This window comes from Chiloscyllium plagiosum, unplaced genomic scaffold, assembly GCF_037043375.1.
Source record: "Chiloscyllium plagiosum isolate Xiang-an unplaced genomic scaffold, Cpla_swu_hap1 HiC_scaffold_15, whole genome shotgun sequence".
In the NCBI taxonomy this organism is placed as follows: Eukaryota; Metazoa; Chordata; class Chondrichthyes; order Orectolobiformes; family Hemiscylliidae; genus Chiloscyllium; species Chiloscyllium plagiosum.
This window is the reverse complement of record NW_028270153.1, coordinates 388,878-416,754: the sequence shown is the minus strand read 5'-3', so window position 1 is coordinate 416,754 and position 27,877 is coordinate 388,878. Positions and strand designations below refer to the sequence as shown.

Genomic DNA, 27,877 nt, shown 5'->3' with positions numbered 1-27,877 from the left:
TTTTGAAGAACCACTTATTTTAAAAGTGAACAGAACAAAGACAGATGTTTTCTGTTGGGAACTGGCCAAGAAAGATAATACAACTTAGTTACTGATCTAAGGACACAGTAGACAAATTGGCACCAAGTGATTGCTATACTCAGGGCTGGCAGCTGGTTGGATGTTGAATTAATTAATTAAAGAAGGATCAGTGCTAACCAGCCACCACAGAGAATACAAATGGAAAAAAAAAATCAAGATAGTGAACTGGTTCTGACTGGGTTTGGCATGAGGCAGTGTGAATTTTGGACAATTTCTGGAGCCAGTGCTGCTTGGTTTTGCTCTCTCTCTATTTTCTCTCAAGTTATCAATTTGTTGAATGTTCTGAGAAAAGAATCCAAGCCTGGAAGAAATAAGTTGGTATTTCTAGAAGTCTACTGAAACCATTTTATTAACCAGTGACTTCATACTTTAAGCAAGATATAAAGTTCTGTTTGCCTTTGAATAACTCATGCCCAAGCATTTCGTGAAGGCCTGGTATCAATAGTTTAAAAACTACTTATTGAACTGGCAAAATACATTTTCTTTAAAAATTTATCTCTTAACTGTCTGGCTGCCAGTATATGAGTGGGAGTATGATCAAAGAACATTGGTGATATTAATTAGTTTATCTTGTTGTTTATCTGTTATATTATTAATAATAAATTGTTAATTTTTAAGTTATAAACTTGGTGTCCAAGATCTGTTATTCATAAAGTCTGGTTAGGAACAATTTGGCAATTTTATTGGTCCTTGAATGTTTTATTTTCACTGTGTAAATCCAGCAATAGTGAAAGCTGATGTCTGTAGGAAATTCACAAGAACACGTTTAGTTGTTTTAAACACCATTTATTCCATTAACAGGGAGAGACAACAGTGGAAAGCAACACGACAAAACCAGAATGGAATGAACAAATCACTTTCATTGAGATGTTTCCCCCACTTGCACGACGTATCAAAGTTCAAGTCATTGACGATGCTAAAATTAATGATGTTGCTGTTGCAACTCATTTCATCAATTTGGAACAAATATCAGATGCTGGGATTAATGGTGAGCACAGCAGGATATTTATTGACCCTTCTTGCCTCTGATTTTTGAAATTTGTTTGCTTTTCTCATTGAAATCTCTTCTGCTTCTGAATACTGAAGACCCTGGATTATATTTCACTAATCTCTCGCATATTTCTAGAGGGGAAACTCTCTAATCCTTCCCTAGCCTCTGACCTCTGTTTGGTGCAGCTCTCTCTGTTGCTCTGTATTAAATGAATAATCCTGAGGCGCATTTTAACAAGAACTGCCGGTCAGAAAATGTGTGTAAATCAGAACACCATCCATTAACTCCAATGGACAGAATTAAGTGGGTATTAGATGGACAATCAGGATCATCCTGACAGGTTCCCATCTTATCAGTGAGGTTAAACTGAAGAGTAGTCATGTTCCCCCTAAATTTTCCTTTATCATCCTTTCTAAGTTTGTCTCCATAATCTGCAATTACATCGCAGTATTCAATCACAGGGGAAATAGTAATAGGGCTCAGCCTCTGGCCCCTTGATAACTCAGTGATGTCATAGCCAAACAATCTTGGTCCTCTTTCCTGTCTATCTCTCATGACGCTGGTTCCGAAGAAAAGATATATTGGACTCAATGATCCAGCCTCCACTGCTTGCCAGGGAAAAGAGTTCCAAACATAATTATCCTCTGGGAGAAGAAATTCCTCATCAATTCTATTTTAAATGGCGATTCCTATCCATCAACTATCAACGTCTGCTTCCTGCCACTCAGCCAAGTCCTGGATCCAATGTGCCAAATGTCCTTGCATCCAGTGGGTTCTTAACTGAGCTATCAGATTCCCATGCTGGATCTTACTAAAAGCCTTGCTTAAGTTCAAATAGACTATGTTGAATGCGTTGCCTTCTTCTACACACCTGGTCACTTCTTTAAAAAATTCAAAAAACTTGGTTAGCCATGACCTCCTCTTAACAAAACCATACTGGCTGTTCTTGGTTAATCCCTGCTTTCCACGTGTTGTCTAATCACCTAAATTGAAGTGTGGCACTTCAAGAAATTCTTTTGGAAATACATTTATGCCACATTTATTGCTTCTCCTTTATCCACCTTGCCACAATATTCTTAAAGAATGGTCATAAATTTGTCAAACATTATTTTGCCTTTACAAAACCATGTTATCTCTACCCAATTGCATTAAGATTTTCTAAATGCTTTGTTATTACCTTCTTGTTAATAGTTTTTTGTACTTTCCCTGTGACAGATGTTAGACTAATTAGCCTATAGTTTCCTGTTTTACATTCCCCTTCTTTCTTGAACAGAGGCATTACATTTTCTGGGGACTTTCCAGAAACTAGGGAATTTTGGAGTTTAATACATCCTCTATATCTCAGTTAAAAATCACACAACACCAGGTTATAGTCCAACAGGTTTAACTAGAAGCACTAGCTTTCGGAGCACTGCTCCTTCATCAGGTGGTTGTTAGCTGATGCAGGGGCAGTGCTCTGAAAGCTAGTGCTTCTAATTAAACCTGTTGGACTATAACCTGGTGTTGTGTAATTTTTAACTTTGTACACCTCAGTCCAACACCGGCATCTCCAAATCACATCTCTCAGTTACGTCTTTACGAGCCTTACGTGCAGACTATCAGGACCATTAGTTCTCTTTGGATAACCCATTAATTTTTCTCTTTTGATTGTGATTTTAAGAATTCCTCCCTCTCTTATGCAGCTTGCTTTTTTTACTATGGATGATTTTCCTGCATTGCACCCTGCAGCCAGATTCAAAGTGCTTATTTAACTTTAGCCATTTGTCTCATCCCGCTTGTTAATCTCTCTATCTCATTCATTAAGTGACCAACTTTTACTTTAGCTGTTCTTCCCCTTTTATGTATTTGCTGAAGCTCTTATCATCTGCTTTTATATTTTTGTGCATTCTCAGATTCTAATTTGTGCCAGTTCAATTTTTTGGTCAATCATTGCTAGTTTCTTGTATTTTCCCAACCTTCTGGCTCAATCAGTTTTTTTTGCAGTGAAATAACTCCACAAATGCCAGTATCCCGTCTCCAAGTCACCCTTTATTTACGCATGCATTGTACATGATACTGACCCAGCTAGTACAGAGCCATCTCACAGAGTGAGCAGAACCCCTGACACTCCTGTTTACATCTGTAAAGCAGGACTCCCTGATTGGACCAGGTTAACAGCCCAAATCAGAGAACTCTTATTCTATGAAGTCCATCTGGCTGACTGTGTTCCAATTACTACATGCAGTACTGAATGTCTTTTCAAGTTCCATACTTGCAATTTTACAAAATTCAAACGCGGAACTCCTTTCTAACTTCAGAAAAGTGAGTTTCACATCATCTAATGGCCTCTCTGATTTCTTTTCCTCATCACTCCTGCACTTTACAATTTTTAAAAAATTATTCATGGGATGTGGGTGTCATTGACTATGCCAACATTTATTGCATATTTCTGATAAATCAGAGGGCAGTTAAGAGTCAACCACATTGCATGGGTCTAGTGTCACATGTAAGCCAAACTGGATAAAGTTGGCAGATTTCCTTCCCTAAAGGGCATTCATGAACCAGATGGATTTTTGCAATAATGGCTACACAGTCACCACTGGACAAATGCCAGCATTTATTGCACATCTCTAATAACCCAGAGGGCAGTTAAGAGTCAACCCATGTCCCCAGAAAGTAGCTTGGGAATTCAGGATTACAATTCCTCTCACGTTGACACTACACCACTGTCTCCTTGATGGTGTTTTCACTTCATTCAAAACAAGAACATGCGTTGTTTCTTCTTCTCTGAAATAATCACATTTGCTCAATGGCATCATCACATTCCATTATTGACATCACTGCATTTCATCAACGACAGCATCACAATCCATCATTGAAACCATCATATTCTCAAACTGACACCACTGTATTCCCTGACCAACGCAACAGCATTTATTCACCAACAGCACTGCGTTTCTTCACAGACAACATCACATTCCCTCTTGAGAAGCTCAATATTACAGATTCACTCCATGCCCCGCTCCCCCAACTGCACCATTACAAACCTCTCCCCAACCCCCCATAGCTACGTTTAGTTCATAAGTGTCCCGGGACTCATAACTGTTTTTCTCTCCAAGATGCTGAGTTTCTCAAGTACTTTCTGTTTTTGTTTTAACCTTACCTCACTTTGACATTACCTTACCGGCTGTGAACCTAATGGCTGTTTACCTTTGTCAATATTTTTCAGCTGGATTCCACCCGACCTTTGGCCCCGTGTGGATTTACCTCTATGGCTCACCTCAGAACTCAGTGCTAATGGATGCTCACAAGGACATGAATGAGGGCCTGACAGAGGGGATATTTTATAGAGGCCGACTACTTATTGCAGTGTCAGTGGAGGTTTACAGTTCAATTTCAGCAATTCACAGCACCAAAGACAAAAGTGCAAAGAGTGTCTTGAGCAAATTCAAGCTGAAAACTAAAAGCAAGAAATCAAAATCCAAGTCTAAGATTAAAGAGGAGAGCAGCAGCCAAACCGAAAGTGAAGGTGGTGCAAATCCCCAAGAACAGCCGAGTGCAGTAGAGGTTGAGGTTGAAGAAATTCATCCAGTCCCAGAGGTCAGTTTTGGGTCAACCTTAACATACCTTACATATACAGCTCCTATTTATAAAACATAGAACAGTACAGGCCCTTCGATCCTGTATGTTGTGCCGACCTTTTATCCTACTCTAAGATCAAACTAACCTACATACCCTACATTTTACTATCATCCATATGCCTGTCCAAGAGTCACTTAAATGTCTCTGATATGTCTGACTCTACTATCACTGCTGGCATGCATTCCATGCACCCACCACTCTCTGTGTAAAGAACCTACATCTGACATCTCCCCTAAACTTTCCTCCAATCACCTTAAAATTATGCCCCCTTGTGATAGCCATTTCTGCCCTGGAGAAAAGTCTCTGGCTATTCATTCTGATTATGCCTCTCATGATTTTGTACACCTCTATCAAGTCACCTCTCATCCTTCTTCACTCCAATGAGAAAAGCCCGAGCTCCCCCAACCTTTCTTCATAACACTGCCCTCCAATCCAGGCAACATTCTCGTAAATCTCCTCTGCACCCTCTCTAAAGTTTCCACATCCTTCCTATAATGAGGTGACCAGAATTGAACACAATATTCCAAGTGGGGTCTAACCAGGGCTTTATAGAGCTGCAGTATAACCTCGCGGCTCTTAAACTCAATCCCCCTGCTAATGAAAGCACACCACATGCCTTCTTAGCAACTCTATTAACTTGGGTGGCAACTTTGAGACATGTACCCTAAGATCCCTCTGTTCCTCTACACTGCCAAGAATCTTGCCTTCAACCTTGTAATCTGCATTCAAATTTGACCTTCCAAAATGAATCACTTCACACTTTTCCAGGTTGAACTTCATCTGTCACTTGTCAGCCCAGCTCTGCATCCTATCAATGTCCTGTTGCTACCGACAGCAGCCCACCACTTTATCCACAACTCCACCAACCTTCGTGGCAAACTTACTAACCCACCATTACACTTCCTCATCAAAGCCATTTATAAAAAAATCACCAAGAGCAGAGGTCCCCAGAACAGAACCCTGCGTAACGCCAGTGGTCACTGAGTTCCAGGCTGAGTACTTTAGAACATAGAACAGTGCAGCCCAGTTAAGCCCTTTGACCCATGATGTTGTGCCGATCTTTTATCCTACTTTAAGATAAACCTAACCTATACACCCACAATTCACTGCTGTCCATGTGCTTATCTAGCAGTCGCTTAAATGTTCCTATTGTCTCTGACTCTACTACCACCACTGGCAGTGCATTCCATGCACCCACTACGCTCTGTGTAAAGAACCTACCTGTGACATCTCCCCTATACCTTCCTCCTATCACCTTAAAATTATGACCCCTCGTGACAGCCATTTCTGCCCTGGGGAAACGTTTCTGGCTATCTACTCTATCTATGCCTCTCATTACCTTGTACATCTCTGTAAAGTTACGTCTCTTCCTTCTTCTCTCCAGTGTGAAAAGGCCTGGCTCATTCAACCTTTCTTCATAAGACAAGCTCTCCAATCCAGGGAGCATCCTGGTAAATCTTCTCTACACCCTCTCTAAAGCATCTGCATCCTTCCTATAATGAGGTGACCAGAACTGGACACAATATTCCAAGTGCAGTCTGACCAAAGTTTTATAGACCTGCAGCAAAACCTCATGGCTCTTAAACTCACTTCCCCTGTTAATGAAAGCCAAAACACCATACGCTTCCTTAATGACCGTATCAACTTGGGTGGCAACTTTGAGGGATCTGTGTGAATGGACCTCCTTGGATCCTGCTGTTCCTCCACACTGCCAAGAATCGTGTCTTTAACCCTGTATGTAGCATTCAAATTCAACCTTCCAAAATGAATCACTTCGCATTTATCTGGGTTGAATTCCGTCTGCCATTTCTCAGCCCATCTCTGCATCCTGGAGAAAATGAGGACTGCAGATGCTGGAGATCAGAGTTGAAGAATATGGTGCTGGAGAAGCACGGCCAGTCAGGAAGCATCTGAGGAGCAGGAGAGTCGGTATTTCAAGCATATGCCCTTCATCAGGAATTCCTATCTATAACACTACCGAGCTTTGTGTCATCAGCAAACTTACTAAACCAGCCTTCCACTTCTTCATCCAAATAATTTATAAAAACAACAGAGCTGAGGCCCAAGAACAGATCCCTGCGGGACACCACTGGTCACCGACCTCCAGGCAGAATACTTTCCATCCACTATCTCTTGCTGTCTTCTTTTGGCCAGCCAATTCTGTATCCAGACAGCCAAATTTCTCTGTATGCTATACCTCCTAACTGTTGTGGTTCTGTTCGCCGAGCTGGAAGTTTTTGTTGCAAACGTTTCGTCCCCTGGCTAGGCGACATCATCAGTGCTTGGGAGCCTCCTGCAAAGCGCTTCTTTGAAGTTTCCTCCGGTGTTTATAGTGGTCTGTCCCTGCCGCTTCCGGTTGTCAGTTTCAGCTGTCCGCTGTAGTGGTTGGTATATTGGGTCCAGGTCGATGTGTTTGTTGATGGAGTTTGTGGATGAATGCCATGCCTCTAGGAATTCCCTGGCTGTTCTCTGTCTGGCTTGCCCTATGATAGTAGTGTTGTCCCAGTCGAATTTATGTTGCTTGTTGTCTGTGTGTGTGGCTACTAAGGATAGCTGGTCGTGTCGTTTCGTGGCTAGTTGATGTTCATGTATGCGGATTGTTAGCTGTCTTCCTGTTTGTCCTATATAGTGTTTTGTGCAGTCCTTGCATGGTATTTTATACACTACATTAGTTTTGTTCATGTTGGGTATCGGGTCCTTTGTTCTGGTGAGTTGTTGTCTGAGCGTGGCTGTTGGTTTGTGTGCCGTTATGAGTCCTAGGGGTCGCAGTAGTCTGGCTGTCAGTTCTGAGATGCTCCTGATGTATGGTAGTGTGGCTAGTCCTTTTGGTTGTGGTATGTCCTCGTTCTGTGGTCTTTCTCTTAGGCATCTGTTGATGAAGTTGCACGGGTATCCGTTTTTGGCGAATACCTTGTATAGGTGTTCCTCTTTTTCTTTTGCAGTTCTGGTGTACTGCAGTGTGTTGTGGCCCTTTTGAATAGTGTCCTGATGCAGCTTCGTTTGTGTGTGTTGGGGTGGTTACTTTCAACTAGCCACGAAACGACACGACCAGCTATCCTTAGTAGCCACACACACAGACAACAAGCAACATGAATTCGACTGGGACAACACTACTATCATAGGGCAAGCCAGACAGAGAACAGCCAGGGAATTCCTAGAGGCATGGCATTCATCCACAAACTCCATCAACAAACACATCGACCTGGACCCAATATACCAACCACTACAGCGGACAGCTGAAACTGACAACCGGAAGCGGCAGGGACAGACCACTATAAACACCGGAGGAAACATCAAAGAAGCGCTTTGCAGGAGGCTCCCAAGCACTGATGATGTCGCCTAGCCAGGGGACGAAACCTTTGCAACAAAAACTTCCAGCTCGGCGAACAGAACCACAACAACGAGCACCCGAGCTACAAATCTTCGCACAAACTTTGAATACCTCCTTACTTTCTGAATGAGCCTATGTTGGGGAACCTTATCAAATGCCTGACTGAAATCCACATACACCGCATCCACTGCTCAACTTTTGTCAACTTGTCTCATCACACCCTCAAAGAACTAAATAAGGCTTGTGAGGCATGACCTGCCCCTCACAAAGCCATGCTGACTACCTTTAATCAAGCTATGTTTTTCCAAATAGTTATAAATCCTATCTCTCAAAATCCTTTCCAGTACCTTGCTTACCATGGACGTAAGACTGACTGGTCTGTAATTCCTAGGATTTCCCGATTCCCTTTCTTGAACAGAGGAACAACATTTACCTTCCTCCAATCATTCAGTACTACACCCATGGACAGTGAGAATGCAAAGATCATTTCCAGATATGTTGCAATCTCATTCCTCGCTTCCTGTAGTAACCTTGGATATCTGGTCCAGCCCTGGGACTTATCTATCTTGTTCACTTTCCATCAACTACCACCTCTGTCATCTATGGGCCAGCCAATTCTGTGTCCAGGCAGCCAAATTTCCCTGTGTCCCATTCCTCCTTACTTTCTGAATGAGCCTACCATGGGGAATCTTGTCAAAATTCAAATCCACCGCATCTACTGCTCTACCTTCATCAGAGTTTTGTCACATCCTCAAAGGATTCAATTAGGCTTATGACCTGCCCCTCACAAAGCCATGTTGACTATTTCTAATCAAATATGCTTTTCCAAATATTATAAATCCTGTCTCTCAGAATCCTCTCCGATAACTTGCCCACCATGATATAAGTCTGACAGGTCTGTAATTCCCAGGGTTATCTCTGTTCCCTTTCTTGAACAAGGGAATAATATTTGTCACCCTCCAATCATCTGGTACTACCCAGTGGACAGTGAGTATGCAAAGATCATCACAAAGGTTTGCACTGACTGCCAATTCTCTTTCCCTCTCCTGACGGTCACCCAGCTACCATTATCCTGTAACTTAGGTGTGACTAACTCCCTATAACCCCGCTCTATCACCTCGTCAGCCTCCTGAATGACCCAAAATTCATCCAGTTCCAGCTCCAGCTCCCTAATGCGGTTTATGAGGAGCTGGAGTTGGGTGTACTTCTTGCAGGTGAAGTCAGCACGAACAGTAGCAGTGACCCTTACCTCCCACGTCCTGCAAGAGGACCATGCAACTGCCCTAGCTTCCATTCCCTCAGCTCTAAGTTGCCAAAAGAGATAAAGGTTTGGACCATTTCTTTTACCAATTCCCATTGGTGACCTCGTAGCATTCAAGTACCTTTAGAGATGGAAGATGACTCTTATGCCCATCAAGCTTCCCACTTTTCCATAAAATAACCAACTGTCCCAGCTCTTTGAGATGTCCATCAATCTTTTCTCCAACAATTCATCTTGCTAAAGGACAATGGTGGTGTAGTCCTACTATCATTGGAAGAGTGTAACCATATAAACCTCTGGGGGCATGGGTTCAAATCCAGCATCTGGTTGAATTTAAGTTTAATTAATTCATAAAAATCCTGAATTGAAAGCTAGTGTCAGGAAGAGTGAGCTGAATTGTCATAAAGACCAATCTGATTCACCATTGTCTTTTAGGAAAAGAAATATTCTATTCTCTACATATGATTCCAGACCCATAATAATGTGATTGATTCTTATCTGCTGACTGGGTCAGTTAGGAATAGATAATAAGGCTAATCTTTGTGGCAACACCCAGATCCCATGAATGAATAAGATGAAGTTTCCTCTTTGACCTATTTACTATGGTGGCTAAGTGGTTAACACTGCTGCCTCATAGTGCCAGGGACCCGCGTTCAATTCCAATCTTGGGCAAATGTCTGTATGGAGTTTGCACATTCTCCCCGTGTCTGTTTCCTCTGGGTGCTCTGGTTTCCTCCCACAATTCAAAGATTTGCACATTAGTGAATTGGCCACAATAGATTGCCCATTATATTGGGATGTGTTGGTTAGGTGCAATAGGGAAGGGGAAGGGGTCTGGGTGGGTTAATTTTCAGAGGGTTGGTGTGGACTTGTTGGACCGAAAGGCAAGTTTCCACACTGTACTATTCTAAATTGCCATTAGTGTTCAGGGATGTGTAGGTTAGGTGCATTAGTCAGGGGAATGGGTCTGGGTGGGTTACCCTTTGGATGGTCAGAGTGGACTTGTTGGGCCAAATGGACTGTTTCCACATAGTAGCGATTCTAGGATTTACATTGGGTTGACTTTAGCAAAATGCAGATTCTGAGCCTGTGCACAGAGGCACAACGTTACATGGGATTGAGATTCTAATTCTCTAACTTTACATTTCCCCCTATGAAGGAGAGGGATAAGGCTCATGAGGCAGGATGGCAATGAAAGGCTGTGCAAAAATGTCCATCTCCCAGCTTCATTAGAGAATGTGGCTGCTGCAGCAGAAAGACAGTTGTGGGAGCATCTGAAAATAGAGGCACCCTCAGAGACCTGGTGACAATTGAAAATGAAAGAAAAGAGAGTGGGATAAAGGGTGTTTTTCAGGATGGTAGCTGGTGACCAGTGGAGTTCCACAGGAGTCAGTTTTGGGACCATTATATGTTCAAGATTTGGGTAAAGGAACTGAGGGCATTGTCGCTAAGTTTTCAGATGACACAAAGATAGGTGGAGGGACAGGTAGTTTTGAGGAAGTGGGGTGACTGCGAAAAGTCTTGGACAGGCAAGAAGAGTGGGCAAAGAAGTAACAGATGCAAATACAGTGCGGGGAAGTGTGAGGTTATACGTTTTGGTAGGAAGAATAAAGTCATCTAGTTATAGAGTCATAGAGTCCTACAGCACGGAGACAGGCCCTTCAACCCAAACTGACCCATGCCGACCAAAATGTCCATCCATGCTAACCCCAAGAGGCAAAGACTATTTTCTAAACAGGGAAAGCCTTCAGAAATCTGCGCAAAGGGTCTTGGAAGGCCTGGTCAGGATTCTCTTATGTGCTGGTTCACTTGGCAGGTAGGAAGGCAAATGCAATATTAGCACTCATTTCGAGAGGGCTAGAATACAAAAACAAGGATGACCTGCTGAGGCTATATAAGGCTTTGGTCAGACTGCATTTGGAATGTTGAGAGCAGTTTTGGGCCCCGTATCTAAGAAAGGATGTGTTGGCATTGTGGTGGGTTCAGAGGAAGTTTACAAAAATGATTCCAGGGATGAAGGGCTTGTCATATGAGGAGCACTTGAGGACTCTGGCTCTTTACTTGATGGAGCTTAAAAGGGTGAGCAGATCTAATTGAAACTTACGGAATACTGAGAGGTCAGGATAGAGTGGATGTGGAGAAGATTTTTCCGCTAGGAGAGACTAGGACCTGAGGGAATAGCCTCTGAGTGAAGGGATGACTCTTCAGAATTGAGATGAGAAGAAATTTCTTTAGTGAGAGGATGGCGAATCTGTTGGACACATCGCTGCATCCTCAAGTGACTCCAGCAAGTTTGTCAAGGACAACTTGTCCTTCATGTGCTGACACTAGTGAATTGAGTTTTGTTTTTCCAAGTGTTCAGTTATCTCCTCCTTTGTGATTGACTCCAGCAATTTCTCCACAACAGAAGTCAAACTAACTGGTCTATAGTTTCCCACTTTTTGGCTGGCGGCAGCAGAGTAGGCAGTGTCCAGGCTACTGTGCCCAGGCTTGTCCTTTCTGTCTACTTTTTCTTCTTTCCGTTTTCTCAGTTTTACTTAGTTTTCACTCAACCTTACCTGATACAACTTTGATGGGTTTCGGAACAGCAGCAGCAGCATCTTCAGAGGCAGCATGGCTATAGAGTCGACCGAACTGTGAAGCCTGGAGCAGGATTCTTGCTTCTGATTGGAGTTGACCCCTGGTGGCAGCATGGTGTAGGCTGGTGAGGCACAAAGTGGGGCTGTAACAGCAGAGAAGGAAAAGTTGGATTCTCTTTCAGTTATGTTTCTTTATTTCTTTAAATTTTATTTTAAGTTAATGAGAATGGGGCCTTTGCATGGCAACTGTACGCACTTTGCTCTGTATTTTATATTGAATGCAGGAGACGATAAATTATTTAATTCTATTCAATTCAATGAATAATGATGTTTCAAATCCACTGGTCCCTTTCCAGAATCCAGGGAATTTTGGAAATTCTTAACTAAAACATCCACTATCTCTGCTGCCACCCTCTATACTACCCTAGGGTGCAGGCCATTAGGACCCATCAGTTTACGTAATACTATCTCCCTAGTTATAGTAGTTTCACCAAGTTCCTTTATAGTAACTGCAGTTTTTGAGAAGAGATTTAGGAGGTTCTTGCTGCAGATTAACACAGATTGCTTCAGTAACTGAGCAGTTACTGATTCCCAACTGACCACAACCATCTTCCTGTGTGCCAGTTTGACACCAACCAGTGGAGAGCTTTCCCCTGTTACCCATTGACTGCATTTTTTTTTCCAGTGCTCCTTGATCCCATACTTAGTCTAATATAGCCTTGCTGTAGAAAAAGCTCCCTGACACAGAAGCACTGTAATTCAAAAAAATGTGCAAGTCTTGAAACTGTTCCTTTTTTCACAGAGCGCAGGTGTCTATGAATGAAGTTATGTCATTTTTAATAAGCCATGTTGCAAGCTTGACTGATCATCTCAAAGTGGTGTGATAGAGGCTGTTAGCACACCCAGGGCTATTCAGTAAATGCTGCCCAATTGTGGAATCATATCTCTTAGGTGATGTTTTGGGTTTTGTAAGATGTGGGCTTATTGACTATGGTTTGCACCCTGCCAATTAGGAAGAAACATGCTGTTAGATCAACCAGTCATTTTGACATTCAGCTGATGTATCAGGCATTGCTTTGGCACTAAAATTCCTACAAGACGCTGCTTAATTGTGGGAAAGGCAAAATGAGTTATTTGGAAGTATCCTTTTAGCAGAAAATGCCACTTTCATAATTACTGAAGAGGAGAAGCATAAAGCAGTTTGCTCAGCTTGTTTAAATCATTGAGATATGTTGCCTTTCTAGGATAATTTGAATGGCACTGGACATTTTTCAGAACCATTTGTGATTTTGCATAATACACAGTGAATAATGATCTGATCATGATAGCCATTGCCATAGAGTCCTACAGCACAGAGACAGGCCTATTGGCCCAAACTGATCCATGCCAACCAAAACGTCCATTGTCGCTAACACCATTTCCCTGCACTTGGCCCATATCCTTCTAAATCTTTCCAATGCATGTATTTGTCCAAATGCCTTTTAAATTGTTGTTAATGTACCCACCTCAACCACTTCCGCTCGCAACTCATTCCATATTTGTACCACCCTCTGTAAAAAAAGTTGCCCCTCAGGTTCCCTTTTATTTTTTTCCCCTCTAACCTTAAACTGAGGCCCTTTAATCCTTGATTCCCCAACCTTGGGAAAAAGACTGATTGCATTCACTCTTTCTATGCCTCTCACGATCTTATAAACTTCTGTAAGATTCCCCCTCAGTCTCCTATGCTCTAAAGAAAAAAGTCCTAGCTTGCCCAGCTTCTCCCTGTAACTCATAACCTTGAGTCATGGCAACATCCTTGTAAATTTCTTCTGCACACTTTCCAGTTTAATAACATCCTTCCTAAATCAAAGTAACCAAAATCGAATAGAATACTCCAAGTGCAGTCTCACCTATGTCCTGTATAACTGCAACATAAGTTCCCAACTTCTAGAATCCTTGTCCTGTAGGATAGATTTGAGGTACTCGGTTTTTCTGCGTCAAGTTTGTAACTTATGCAAATAGATGAGTCTTAGACCTTTACCAATCACAATGCATTATGACTGGTGAAAGTGAGCTTGCATTAGACAGTAATGAAAAATCCATTAGCAGATTTCTTAACAAGCACATTTAGGAAAGCAAGTGCTTTAGATTGCTCCATCTCAAAAGTGAATTTGAGTGCAGGATAAAGACCAAATGTACTCTGTGTTCAAATTTCAGTGCCCATTCAAATAACTCCACAGAATCTGATATCCTGTCATTAAGTCACCCTTTATTAACACATAATTGACACTGCTCTGGCTTCCTTAGAGCCAGCTCTCAAAGTGAACAGAACCTCAGACACTCCTATTTATATCTGTCAGCTAGAGCTTCCTGATTGAACCAATTGACAGTCCCAATCAGGGAACTCATATATTCCATGAGGTCTACCTGGCTGACCTTGTTACAATGACTACACCCATCACCAGTAATGATTGAGTGAGGCAACTGCTGCAGGATGTAGTTGCCTTCCATTTAACTCGTCCTCCATCTGGTAGAATGAAGACAAACAAGGAAAATTAATCTATTTGACTTGATCCTCATTAACTTTTCCTGATGACAATAGCACTGGAAGAATAGCACCCCACTGTGTGATACGACCACTTAGATGTCTTGGCTCGATTTAGCAGACTGAAATGTTAAGAAGAATGTTAATAATGACAACATTGAAATTCATTGCATTTTCTGTTCAGTCTATTGCAGGGGAGAAGGAGGAATTCCTGCTGTTTGCTTCATTTTTTGAGGCAACCATGATCGACTCTTCAGTGGGGTCGCGGGCTCTCACCTTTGAAGTGTCCATAGGTAAGAACTTGTCTTTATTGATGTTGTGAATGAAATTGCAGCTGTGAATGTAACAAGAGTATATTTGTGGGCGGCACGGTGGCACAGTGGTTAGCACTGCTGCCTCACAGCGCCAGAGACCCGGGTTCAATTCCCGCCTCAGGCGACTAACTGTGTGGAGTTTGCACGTTCTCCCCGTGTCTGCGTGGGTTTCCTCTGGGTGCTCCGGTTTCCTTCCACAGTCCAAAGATGTGCAGGTCAGGTGAATTGGCCATGCTAAATTGCCTATAGTGTTAGGTAAGGGGTAAATGTAGGGGTATGGGTGGGTTGCACGTTGGTGTGGACTTGTTGGGCCGAAGGGCCTGTTTCCACACTGTAAGTAATCTAATCTAAAAAAAAGAGTTAGTTCTTTTGGTCAAACCCTTCATTATCAGATTTTAACACGAAGGACAATGTTATTGTGGACTTCTCCATTATTTCATGTTCACATAATATCATTGGAGTAAAGCAGGATAAAAGGTTTTCTCCCTTCAGAAATGGGATGAGATTTGGTGGGAGCTTTGTCTTGAAGACAGTGCTTCTGTGAAAGGACAATGATGATAGGGAGAGATGATAGGGAGAGAGAGAGAGAGAAAACTGCCTGCTTTGATTGGATTACAATCCAATTTCACAAACCACTTGGAAACTATTTCTCCTGGAACTTAACATTGTTCTTCTTTCTTCCCTGAGCATTATATCTTTTAAGATTCAACTTTTATTCAAATTTCTATAAAATCTACAGTGATCTTAACTTCAAGCACTCCCTCTGGTGAAGGATGTTTAGCAGAATGTTACCCAGGATAAGGGACTTCAGTCATGAAGAGAAATTAAAATAGTTAGGATTGTTCTCCTTGGAACAGAGAGCATTATAGATGTCATAGAGTCAAACAGCATAGAAACAATACCTTCGGTCCACCATATCTATGCTGACCAACAAACACCAAACTACACTTTCAGAGAGTTGTAGGGGCCTGCCTGCAACAGTAGTAGACTCGCTGACATTAAGGGCATTTAAATGGGCATTGGACATACATATGGATAATAATGGAATGGTGTAGGTTAGATGAGCATTAGATTATTTTCACAGGTCAGCGCAACATCGAGGGCTGAAGGGCCTGTAATGGGCTGTAATGTTCTATGTTCTATGTACAGAGGAACTTTGATTATCCGAACGAGATAGGCAGACACACACACACACCTTTTTACTGCAACTTTTTGACAGGGACCTCGAGATCTCCTTCGGATGATCCGATTTTTGGATAATTGGTATTCGGATAATCGAGATTCCTCAATACACTAATCCCATTTACCTGTACTTGGTCAGTAGACTGGCGATGGGACTAGATTAATTTAAGATATCTGTCCGGCATGGAACAACTCTCTGACTCTATGCTTTTTAAGTGCTCATCCAGCTGCTGCTTAAATGCTGTGGAAGTACTGGCCTCTACTTCCCTCTCAGACAGGTAAAAACAATGACTGCAGATGCTGGAAACCAGATTCTGGATCAGTGGTGCTGGAAGAGCACAGCAATTCAGGCAGCATCCGAGGAGCTTCGAAATCGACGTTTCGGGCAAAAGCCCTTTCCTGATGAAGGGCTTTTGCCCGAAACGTCGATTTCGAAGCTCCTCGGATGCTGCCTGAATTGCTGTGCTCTTCCAGCACCACTGATCCAGAATTCCCTCTCAGACAGCATGTTCCTTTTCTTCCACTCTCTGAGTGAAAAATCTTTTTCTCAGATCTCCTCTAAATTACTTGCTCTTCAGCTTAAACCTATTCCATCTGGTCTTAGACTCATCTGCCATGGGGAAGAGCTTCTCACAATCTTTCCTGTCGAGGCCTCTCATAACTTTGTATACTTCCATCATAAGAAATAGAAGCCCTGGATGGAGATGAGGGGGGTGGTGTACTGGCAAGTTTTGCATCTTTTCCGGTTGCAGGGGAAGGAATGTGGGGTTTCAGGGGGGTTGGTGGGGAGAGTAGTGCAAACCAAGGGCTGTCCAAGGGAACGGTCCTTGCGGAAGGCAGAGATGAGTGTGGAGGAGAAGGTGTTCTTTGTGGTGGGGTCTAGTTGGAGTTGGATAAAGTGTTTAAGGATGAGGCATTGGATGCAGAGACTGGTAGGGTGACAGGTGAGGACAAGTTGGACTCTGTCTTTATTGCATTCAGGGGGGTTTAGAGCATTGGAATGGGCAATGGAGGTGGTGTGATAAGGGCAGTCTGGATGACAGGGGGGAAAGGGACGTTATTCAAAATAGATGGATATCTGGGATGTTGCCATTTGTAGTAAACAAAGTCTCCAGATGGATGTTTACCACAAACGCACAGACTCTCAGAACAACCTGGACTACACCTCCTCCCACCCAGTATCCTGTAAGAACTCCATCCCATTCTCCCAATTCCTCTGCCTCTGCCACATCCGAAGCATCCCAGATGTCCACCTATTCTGAACAACGTGCTTTTCCATCCTTTGTCATCCAAGAAAGCCCTGCTCTTCACCACCACCATTCCCCTTTCCACTGCTCTAAACCTCCCCCACTCCAAAGACAATAAAAACAGAGTCCCTCTTGTCCTCACCTACAACCCCACCAGTCTCCGCATTAAAGACCTCATCCTTAAACACTTCCGACAACTCCAAGTAGACCCCACCACCAAGAACATTGCCCCTCCCCGCCCGTCCCTGCCTTCCGGAAGGACCATTACTGCTGAAACTTTATTGCTGGAACAGCACAGCAGGTCAGGCAGCATCTAGGGAACAGAAGATTTGACGTTTCGGGCACATGCCCTTCTTCAGGAATGACCATTACCCTTGACAGTCCTTGGTTTGCGCCACTCTCCCCACCAACCCCCCTGAACCCTCAAGTATCTTCACCGCAACTAGAAAAGATGTAAAACCTGTCAGTACACCACCCCTCCTCACCTCCATCTATGGCCCCAAACAATCCTTCCAGGTGAGGTTCACCTGCCTCTCTTCCAACCTAGTTTTTTGCATCAGGTGCTCCTGATGTGGTCTTCTCTACATTGGGGAGACCAAATGTAAACTTAGGAAAGAGTTCACCGAGCATCTCAGCAGGGCCTGCAGGGGCTGACCGGACCTCCCAGTCACCGCCCATTTTAATTCCCCTTCCCACTCCCTTACCGACATGACCTTACTTGGCCTCCTCCATTGCCACAATGAATCAAACCGCAAATTGAGTGAGCAAAACCTCATCTTCCGCCTGGGTAGCCTACAGCCTGGTGGACTCAACATTGAGTTCTCCAGTTTCAAATAATCTCCCTTCCCTTCCCCCAAATCCGATCCCAGCCCCCTTCCCCTCCTCTTTCCTTCCACTCCTCCCAGAGACCTACCGGATTCATTCCTCCCGCTGTGCAACCAGGTTTTACCCTCTACCTGTCTTCACCTATTGCCACTTCACCACCCTGCTCCCGCCAACCCCTTTATCTGCAGCTCTTCTTACAGCCACCCCCAGTCCTGAAGAAGGGTTATACCTTAAACGTCGATTTCTCCACCTCCTGATGCTGCCTGGCTTGGTGCATTAATCCAGCTTTCTGCTTGTCTATCATGGATTCCAGCATCTTCAGTTTTTTGTCTCCCCCTAATTTTGAGGCTATGCCCCCAAGTTCTAGTTTCACCCGCCATTGGAACAACGTCCCTGCTTCTATTTTATCTTATCAATCAGAAGCCTCCCCCCAGCCTCGTCTGTTCCATGGAAAATAAATGCAACCTATCATGTCTCTCTTTATAATTGAGACCTTTCATCCCAGGCAACATTCTGGTGAATCTCCCTTGCACCCTCTCTATTGCAATCACATCCTTCTGATAGTGTAAGACCAGAATTGCACACTGTATTCCACCTTGTTTTATAACCAATGTTTTATAACGTTGTAACAAGTCTTCCTTGCTCCTATAGTCTACGCCCTGACTAATTAAGGCAAGCATCCCGAACGCTGCCTTCACAGCCCTGTCTACTTGTACTGACACCTTCAGTCATCTATGGACTTGTACATCAAGGTCCCTTTTCTCCTCAGTACTACACTCCTTAGGGACCTACCGTTCATTGTGTATGTCCTTCCTTATTAGACCTCCCAAAATGCATCACCTCCAACTTAGTGCAATTAAATTCCATCTGCCCCCATTGCTCTTCCCAATTTATCAGTATCAGAATATAGCCTGAGACCATCCACCTCTCTATCAAGAAATGACCAATTTTCATGTAATTTACAAACTTACAAATTATAGCCTCTACATTCACATCCAATTTGTAATGTACATAAAGAACAGCAAGGGTCCCAGCTCCAGTCCTGGTACTACGCTACTGGCTTCCAATTACAAAAACAGACCTCCACCATCACACTTTGCCTCTTATTATAAGTCAGTTTTGGAATCAGTTTGCCAACTTGTCTTTGATCCCATGGCTTCTTGTCTTTATGACCTGCCATCCATGTGGAACTTTGCCAAAGAATCTACTGAAGCCCATGTAAACCACATTAACTGCACTACCCTCATCAAGATATTTAGTCATCTTTTCAAAAAATTAAGTGGAATTAGTCAGACAGGATCTCCCTCTCTCAAATCTGTGCTGACTATCCCTGAACACTGCCTGCCTTTCCTGTCTCTCAGAGATTTTTCCCGATCATTGATGTCAGACTAATTGGTCTGTAATTTCCTGGCTTATCTCTGCAGCCTTTCTTGAACAAAGGAACCAGATTTTGGATTAGTGGTGCTGGAAGAGCACAGCAGGTCAGGCAGCATCCGAGGAGCAGCAAAATCGACGTTTTCAGCAAAAGGGGCTTTTGCCCGAAACGTCGATTTTGCTGCTCCTTGGATGCTGCCTGACCTGCTGTGCTCTCCCAGCACCACTAATCCAAAATCTGGTTTCCAGCATCTGCAGTCATTGTTTTTACCTAAAGGAACCACATTAGCTATCCAGTCATCTGGCACATCATTTGTGACTGGTGAAGTATTTAACTCCTGATTCCTGATGAAGGGCTCCAGCCTGAAACATTGATTTTCCTGGTCCTCAGATGCTGCCTGATCTGCTGTGCTTCTCCAGCAATATACTCTCCACACCACATGCACCACATCAACCGGTTTATTTTAATTCACCTGTTTTGTCACCTTCTCGAAGAACTCAATAAGGTTAGTGAGGCATGATCTATCCTTCACAAAACCATGTTGACTTTCCCTAATCAAATTACTCCTTTCCAGATATTTATAAATCCTATCTCTTAGAACCTTTTCCAACACCTTACCCAAAACCAAAGTAAGGCTCACTGACCTATAATTACCAGGGTTGTCCCGACTCCGCTACTTAAACAAGGGAACAACATTTGCTATCCTCCAGTCTTCTGGCACTACTCCTGTCGACAATGATGACATAAAGATCAAAGCCAAAGGCTCTGCAATCTCCTCCCTGGCTTTCCAGAGAATCCTAGGAAATATCCGGCCCCGGGGTTTCATCTATTTTCAGATCTTCCAAAATTGCTAAAACTTCCTCTTTGTCAACCTCAGTCCCATCTAATCTTGTAGTCTGTATCTGTATTCCCATTAACATTGCCCTTTTTCAACGTGAATACTGACGAAAAGTATTCCTTAAGCACTTACTGTATGTCCTCAGATTCCATACACAACTTTCCACTACTATCTTTGATTGGCCCTAATCTTAGTCTAGTCATTCTTTTATTCCTGATATACCTATAGAAGGCCTTCGACTTCTCATGTCCCCTCCTGGCTCTTCTTAGCCCTCTCTTTAGATCTTTTCTGGGTAACTTATTACTCTCAAGCCCCCTATCTGAGCTTTCATGGCACATCCTCACATAAGCCTTCTTCTTCCTCTTGACAAGAGCTTCAACTTCTTTAGTAAACCATGGCTCCCTCTCTTTAACAACTACCTCCCTGCCTGATAGGTATACACTTACCAAGGATCAGAAGTAGCTGTTCCTTGAATGAACTCCACATTCAAGTGTGTACATCCCCTCCAGTTACCTTCCCTATCCTATGCATCCTAAATGAGAACAAAGAACAAAGAAAATTTAAAGCCCAGGAACAGGTTCTTTGGCTCTCCAAGCCTGTGCCTATCCAAATCCACTGTCTAAACCTATCGCCCAATTCCTAAGCATCTGTATCCCACTGCTCCCCACCTACTCATCCATCAGAACAGACGCACCTTTAATGAATTTACCATGCCTGCCTCTAATATCTCTGCTGGCAACGCGTTTCAGGCATCTACCACCCTCTGTGTAAAGTACTTTCCGTGTGTATCCCCCTTAAACTTTGCCCAGGCAACATCCTTGTAAACCTTCTCTGCGCCCTCTCCAATCCTTTTGGTAATGTGGCGACCAGAACTGTGCACAGTATTCTAAATGTGGCCGAACCAAAGTCTTGTACAATTTCATCATGACCTGCCAGCTCATATACTCAATACCCTGAGCATACTATATGCCTTCTTGACCACTCAACCTACCTTCAGGGAACAATGGACCTGAACTCCCTGATTTCTCTCTGCTCATCAACTTTTCCCAAGGCTCTTCCGTTTACAGTATAGTTCACTCTAGAATTAGACCTTCCAAAATGCATCATTTCACATTTGCACGGATTGAACTCCATCTTCCACTTCTCCGCCCAACTCTCAAGTCTATCTATATTCTCCTGTATTCTTTGACAGTCCACTATGCTTTCTTCTACACCACCAATCTTTGTGTCATCTACAAAATTACTGATCAGACCACCAGTGCCCTCTTCCAGATCATTTATGTATATCACAAACAACAGTAGCCCCAGCACTGATTCCTGTGGAACACCACGGGTCACCTTTCTCCATTTCAAGAAACTCCCTTCAACTACTACTCTCTGTCTCCTGTTGCTCAACCAGTCTTTTATCCACCTAGCTAGAATACCCTGCACACCATGTGACTTCACTTTCTACATTGGTTTACATGGGGAACCTTATCAAACGCCTTACTAAAATCCACGTATATGACATCAACAGCCCTTCCTTCATCTATCAACTTGGTCACTTCATCGAAGAACTCTATTAAGTTGGTAAGGCATGATCTCCCCTGCACCAAACCATGTTGCCTGTCACTGATAAGCCCATTCTTTTCTAATTATAAATAGATCCTATCCCTCAGTACCTTTTCCAACAACTTTCCCACCACTGATGTCAGGCTCACTGGTCTGTAGTTACCTGGAATATCCCTACTGTCCTTCTTGAACAGTGGAACAACATGAGCAACTCTCCAGTCCTCCGGCACTTCATCTGTGTTTAAGGATGCTACAAAGATATCCGTTAGGGCCCCAGTTATTACATCTCTCGCCTCCCTCAGCAACATGGGATAGATCCCATCCAGTCCTGGGGATTTGTCTACCTTAACATCCTTTAACCTACCCAACACATCCTCCCACCTTATGTCAATGTAATCAGGAGTAAACAAACCTCTATCTCTAATCTGAACATTCATTATGTCCCTCTCCTCATTGAGAATCTCACCCATTTTCTCAGATTTGACACACAACCTTCCTTCCTTATCCTTTAGTGGATCAACCCTTTCTCTAGTTACCCTCTTGCTTCTTATATAAGAATAAAAGGCTTTGGGATTCTCCTTAATTCTGCTCTCTAAAGTTATTTCATGACCCCTTTTAGTCCGATTGATTCCTCATTTCAGAATGGTCATACTCTCCCGATTTTCCTCCAAAGCTTGTTCTGTTCTTAGCTGCCTGGACTTTATGTATGCTTCCCTTTTCCTCTTGGCTAGTCGCATGATTTCTCCTGTCATCCACAGTTCATGAATCTTGCCTTTCCTATCCCTTGTTTTCAAAGGGACATGCCTATCCTGCACTATCTTCAACCTATCTTTGAAAGCCTCTCACACATCAAATGTGGATTTCCCTTCAAAAAGCTGCCCCCAGTCCACATTTCCCAGCTCCTGACGAATTTTGATATAATTGGCTTAGGTCCAGTTTAGTACTCTTCCCTTAGCACCACTCTCATCTTTGTCTACAAGTATTCTAAAAATTACAGAATTGTGGTCACTATTTGCAAAGAAATCTCCCACTGCAACTTCTATCACCTGGCCTGGCTCATTCCCCAACACCAGGTCCAATATGGCCCCTTCCCTAGTTGGACTATTGACATACTGCTGTAGAAAACTTTTCTGCCCCATCCAGACCTCTGACACTATGTATCCCAGTCAATGTTGGGGAAACTAAAATCTCCCATCACCACCACCCTGTTGCCTCTCCATCTTTCCATAATCTGTTTACCTATTTGTTCTTCTATCTCATGCTCACTGTTGCGAGGCCTGTAGTACAGCCCTAACAATGTAACTGCACCCTTCTTATTTCTCAGCTCTACCCGTAATGCCTCATTGTTCAAGCCCTCCATATTGTCCTCCTTTAGCACAGCCATGATATCATCCCTGACCAGCAATACAACTCCTCCCTCTCCTTTAAATTCCCTCCCTGTCCTGTCTGAAGCATCTGGAACATTGAGTTGCCAATCATGCCCTTCCTTCAACCAAGTCTCTGTGATTGCAATAACGTCATACTCACAGGCACCAATCCAAGCCCTACGTTCATCTGCCTTACCCACTATACTCCTCACATTAAAGCATATGCACTTCAGACCACCAGTTCCTTTGCATTTATCTGCTCTCTGCCTACTCTTCCCCTTGGTAATGATAACTTCATGATCCTGTTCCTTACAGTCTGTAGTTTCCACCTCACTGTCCACTGGTGTTCTCTTCTGGTTTCCAGCCCCCTGCCATATTAGTTTAAACCCTCCCCAACAGCAGTAGCAAAATCTCCCCCAAGGACATTAATTCCAGTCTGGTTCAGGTGCAGACCATTCAATTTGTGATAGTCCCACCTTCTCCAGAAGCGGTCCCAATGTCCCACAAATCTGAATCCCTCCCTCCTGTACCATCCCTCAAGCCACATGTTCATCCTGCCTATTCTTTCATTTCTACCCTGGCTAGTACGTGGCACTGGTACCTTTGAGGTCCTCCTCTTTAACTTCTCTCCTAGCTCTCTGAATTCTTCTTTCAGGACCTCATCTCGTTTCCTACTTATATCGTTGGTGCCTATATGCACCCCGACAACTGGCTGTTCACCCTCCCTTTTCAGAATGCTCTGCACCCGATCGGTGACATCCCTGACCCGAGCACCTGGGAGGCAACATACATCCGAGAGTCTAATTTTTGGCCACAGAACAGCCTATCTACTCCCCTCACAATAGAATCCCTCTGACTATGCCCCTACGAGAACACCAGAACCAGCCACGGTGCCACGATCCTGGCAATTGCTGCCCTCCCCGGTGAGCTATTTCCCCCAACAGTATCCAAAACGGTATACCTGTTTTGGAGGGAGATGACTGCTAGGGACACCTGCACTGTCTTCCTACTCTTTCTCTGTGTTTTGGTCACCCATTCCCTGTTTTTCTCTGCAATTCTCTAAACGTTCTATCCACGACCACCTCAGCATTGCAGATGCTACACAGTGAGTCCGGCTGCAGCTCCAGAGCTGTCATGCGGTCAAGCAAGGGCTGCAGCTCAACACACTTCTTGCAAGTGTAAGAGTCAGGGACGTCAGCCACATCTCTGAGCTCCCACATCAAACAAGAGGCACGTGCCACGGGTCTGAGGTCCCCTGCAATTGTAAACCTTAGCTTTAACTCAAATAACTAATACCAAGCAATGCACTTAAATATATAAAAGAAAAGAAAAGATCTTACCTTACAGAGTCCTTTTCTTCTGGTTAGAGAGGGGGAGTGGGACGGAGATAGAACCTTCCTCGCAACCTCCTGGTCCCAACGTTACCCCCGCTCTGTCTCCCTCTGCTCCCGGACGGGTAAAAAGGCCGCGGGCTTTGAAGGTAAGTATTTGTACTGTTCACTTACCTTCCCGGCAACCTCCTGGTCCCAATGTCACCTCCGCTCTGTCTCCCACTGCTCCCAGACAGAGTAAAAAAGTCCTGCCAAATCATAATTGCCTTTCCCCCAGTTATTCCTTGTGGTATATACCTATCCCTGCCCATTGCTATTGTAAACGTTACCAAATTCAGTATGGCATTGCCCCTTGTTGGCCTGTTTACATACAGTGTCAGAAAAGCCTCCTGCACACATTGAACAAAAACTGACCCACTTGAAATATAGTATTTCCAGTCAATATTGGGGAATTTAAAGTCCCCCATAACAACTACCCTTTTACTCTCGCTCCTATTAAGAATCATCTTTGCTATCCTTTCCTCTACATCCCTGGAACAATTCAGAGGCCTATAGAAAACTCCCAACAGGGTGACCTCTCCTTTCCTGTTTCTAACCTCAGCCCAAATTACCTCAGTGGATTGACTCCTCAAACGTTCTCTCAGCTGCTGTAATACTACTCTTGATTAACAATGCCACCCTCCCCCCCCACTCCCTTTTTACCAACATCTCTGTTCTTGCTGAAACATCTAAATCCTGGAATCTGCAACAATCATTCCTGCCCTTCCTCTAACCATGTCTCTGAAATGGCCACAACATTGAAATCCCAGGAACAACCCATGCCACAAATTCACCCACCCTCATTCTGGATGCTCCTGGCATTGAAGTATACACATTTCAAACCAGCATCCTGATTGCCGGTGCCCTCTCACGACCTTGTAAACCTATTCCTGACCTCACTACCCTCAACTTTCTGTAGACTGGAACTACAATTCAGGTTCCCATCCCCCTGCTGTATTAGTTTAAACCCCCCCCCCCCTCCCCGAAGAACATTAGCAAATTCCTCCCCCAAGATATTGGTACCCCTCTGGTTCAGTTGAAGACCAACCTGTTTGTAGAGGGCCCACCTTCCCCCAGAAAGAGCTCCAATTATCTAAGAATCCAAAACACTCCCTCCTGCACCATCCTTGCAGCCGTGTGTTCAGCTACGTGCTCTCCCTCTTCCTCACTTCACTAGCACATGGCACGGGCAACAAACCAGAGATAAAAACTCTGTTTATTCTAGCTGTAAGCTTCCAACCTAGCTCCCTGAATTTCTGCCATAGATCCCCACCTTTCTTCCTACCAGCAGCCGGACGTGTGGAATTGTCAAGCAGGAGGCTGTCGGGAAGGTGAGGAAAAATGTTTAAAAACCCACCTCTAGTGTTGGGGTCTGCCATTGTTGTTTCAGCAGCAGGAAGTGCGGGAGCGTCAAGCAGGAGGCTGTCGGCGAGGTCACGAGGTTACATATTTGGGGGGTTGCTTTACCCGAAACACTACTCGGGTCGTGTCTCCCACTCATCCTTTTCCTTTAACCAAAAAAAAGTTCTCTGCGTCGGTTGGTAATGTGGTAAGAGTTTTCTTTTGTGTGTGTTTCATTTTTTTCAGCGGTTTACTTGGGAATTTAGAACAGTGGGAATGGAGGTTAGGGCGGTTGAATCTTCCTCTTGCTGTATGCGGGAGGTAAGGATCACCTCTAGTGTCCCTGCTGACTTCATTTGTGGGAAGTGCACCCAACTCCAGCTCCTCGAGAACCTTGTAAAGGAATTGGAGCTGAAACTGGATGAACTTCAGATCATTTGGGAGGCGGATGGGGTTATTGAGCGGAGTTACAGGGAGGTAGTTACTTCACAGCTGTGTGAAGAAGGTAGATGGGTTACCGTCAGGGGTAGGAATGGGAACTGGCAGGCAGTGCAGGGATCTCCTGTGGTGTTTCTGTCAACAAGTATACCGTTTTGGATACTGTTGGGGAGGACGACTTAGCAGGGGTAAGCAATTGGGCACAGGTCTCTGGTGCAAAGTCTGTCCCTGCTGCTCAGAGGGGAAGGGGGAAGTGGAGCAGAGCTTTAGGCACTGGGGACTCCGTAGTTACGGGGACATATAGGAGGTTTTGTGGGAACGAGAGAGACTTACGATTGGTTTGTTGCCTCCCAGGTGCAAGGGTTCGTGATGTCTCTGATCATGTTTTTTGGGACCCTTGAGGGAGAGGGGGAGTAGCCCCAAGTCATGGTCCACACAGGCACCAAGACAAATGCTTTCACCCATAATGGTTCGGATCTTGAACACTTGCTGAAAAGGTAGTGGAAGCTTATTCCATAAATAATGTGTACTGGAGTTTGACAGGTGTCTGCAGATGAGAATTACAGACAAAATATTGTGATCTGAGACTAAGCACAGCTGCTCTTTTAAAGAGCCAACAGAGGGTCAAATGGTTTATTTTGATGCTGTAAGTGTCTAAGGATAATTATTGTGCAGTTGTACATGATATTAATTCCTATACCTAATGACACTTCCTCATTGACACCTGGGTAGTCATTCCAGTGAAACCTGTTTCTCTTGTAGAATGTTTCCATGAAGTTTATGAGGAATTAATACAAGAACAGTAGGTGGATTAGCACTGAATAAAATAACAAAGTTTTACAATTTCAAAATTACCCAAGCAATTTGAGTATGTGAGTACAGAAAGCCTTCTCTGGAGACTTCCACTATTATAGATGCAGGCATTCAGCCAATTTGTTTAATTCCACATGACATCAAAGAATGACTGAGCACATTGAATACAGGAACCACATTAGGTCCTGATGACATTGCAGCAATAGCACTGAAAACTTGTGCTCTGTATCTAGCTACTTCTCTAGTTAAGCTGTTCCAGTACAGTTACAATGCTTGCATCTTCCCGAAAATGTTTTTATTAAAACTAGGAGTTGCCCATTATGACCAATTACCACCCCGCCATCTACTGTCATTTATCAGCAAAATGATGAGGTGCTATTAAGTGGCACTTACTCAAAAAGACCTGCTCATCAATCCAGGCTCAATCACCTCCAGAACTTAATGTAGTCTTGATCCAAATATGGACAAAAAGTTAAACTCTGAATTGAGAATGATTGTCTTTGACAACAAAGTAACATTTAACCAAGTGTAGCACAAAGCGCCCTGAGTCAATGGGAATCGGGGGCGTGGGGGTGGGAGGGATCTCTACTGGTTGGTGTTACACCTGGCATGTAGGAAGATGGTTGTGGATGTTGGAAGTCAGTCACCTCAGCTCCGGGACCTCTCTGCAGGAGTTCCTCAGGGTAGTGTCCTTGGCCGAACCATCTTCAGTTGCTTCATCAATGGCCTTCCCTCCATCATAAGGTCAGAAGTGGGGATGTTCACTGATAATTGCTCAATGTTCATTTTCACCACTGATCCGCAGTGATGTCTTTGTGTACTATCTAC

General features: G+C 43.8%; 1 protein-coding gene across 2 annotated transcripts in view; it reads left to right on the top strand.

The window, feature by feature from the left end:
- The window catches only part of fer1l4 (fer-1 like family member 4), a 368,573-nt gene that overhangs the window by 81,075 nt on the left and 259,621 nt on the right, over positions 1-27,877 (top strand). For both annotated transcript variants that reach the window (XM_087994630.1, XM_087994631.1), the window contains exons 14-16: positions 883-1,069; positions 4,281-4,651; positions 14,573-14,681. In XM_087994630.1, the coding sequence (XP_087850756.1) occupies positions 883-1,069; positions 4,281-4,651; positions 14,573-14,681 (667 nt within the window). The remainder of the gene's footprint in view (positions 1-882; positions 1,070-4,280; positions 4,652-14,572; positions 14,682-27,877) is intronic.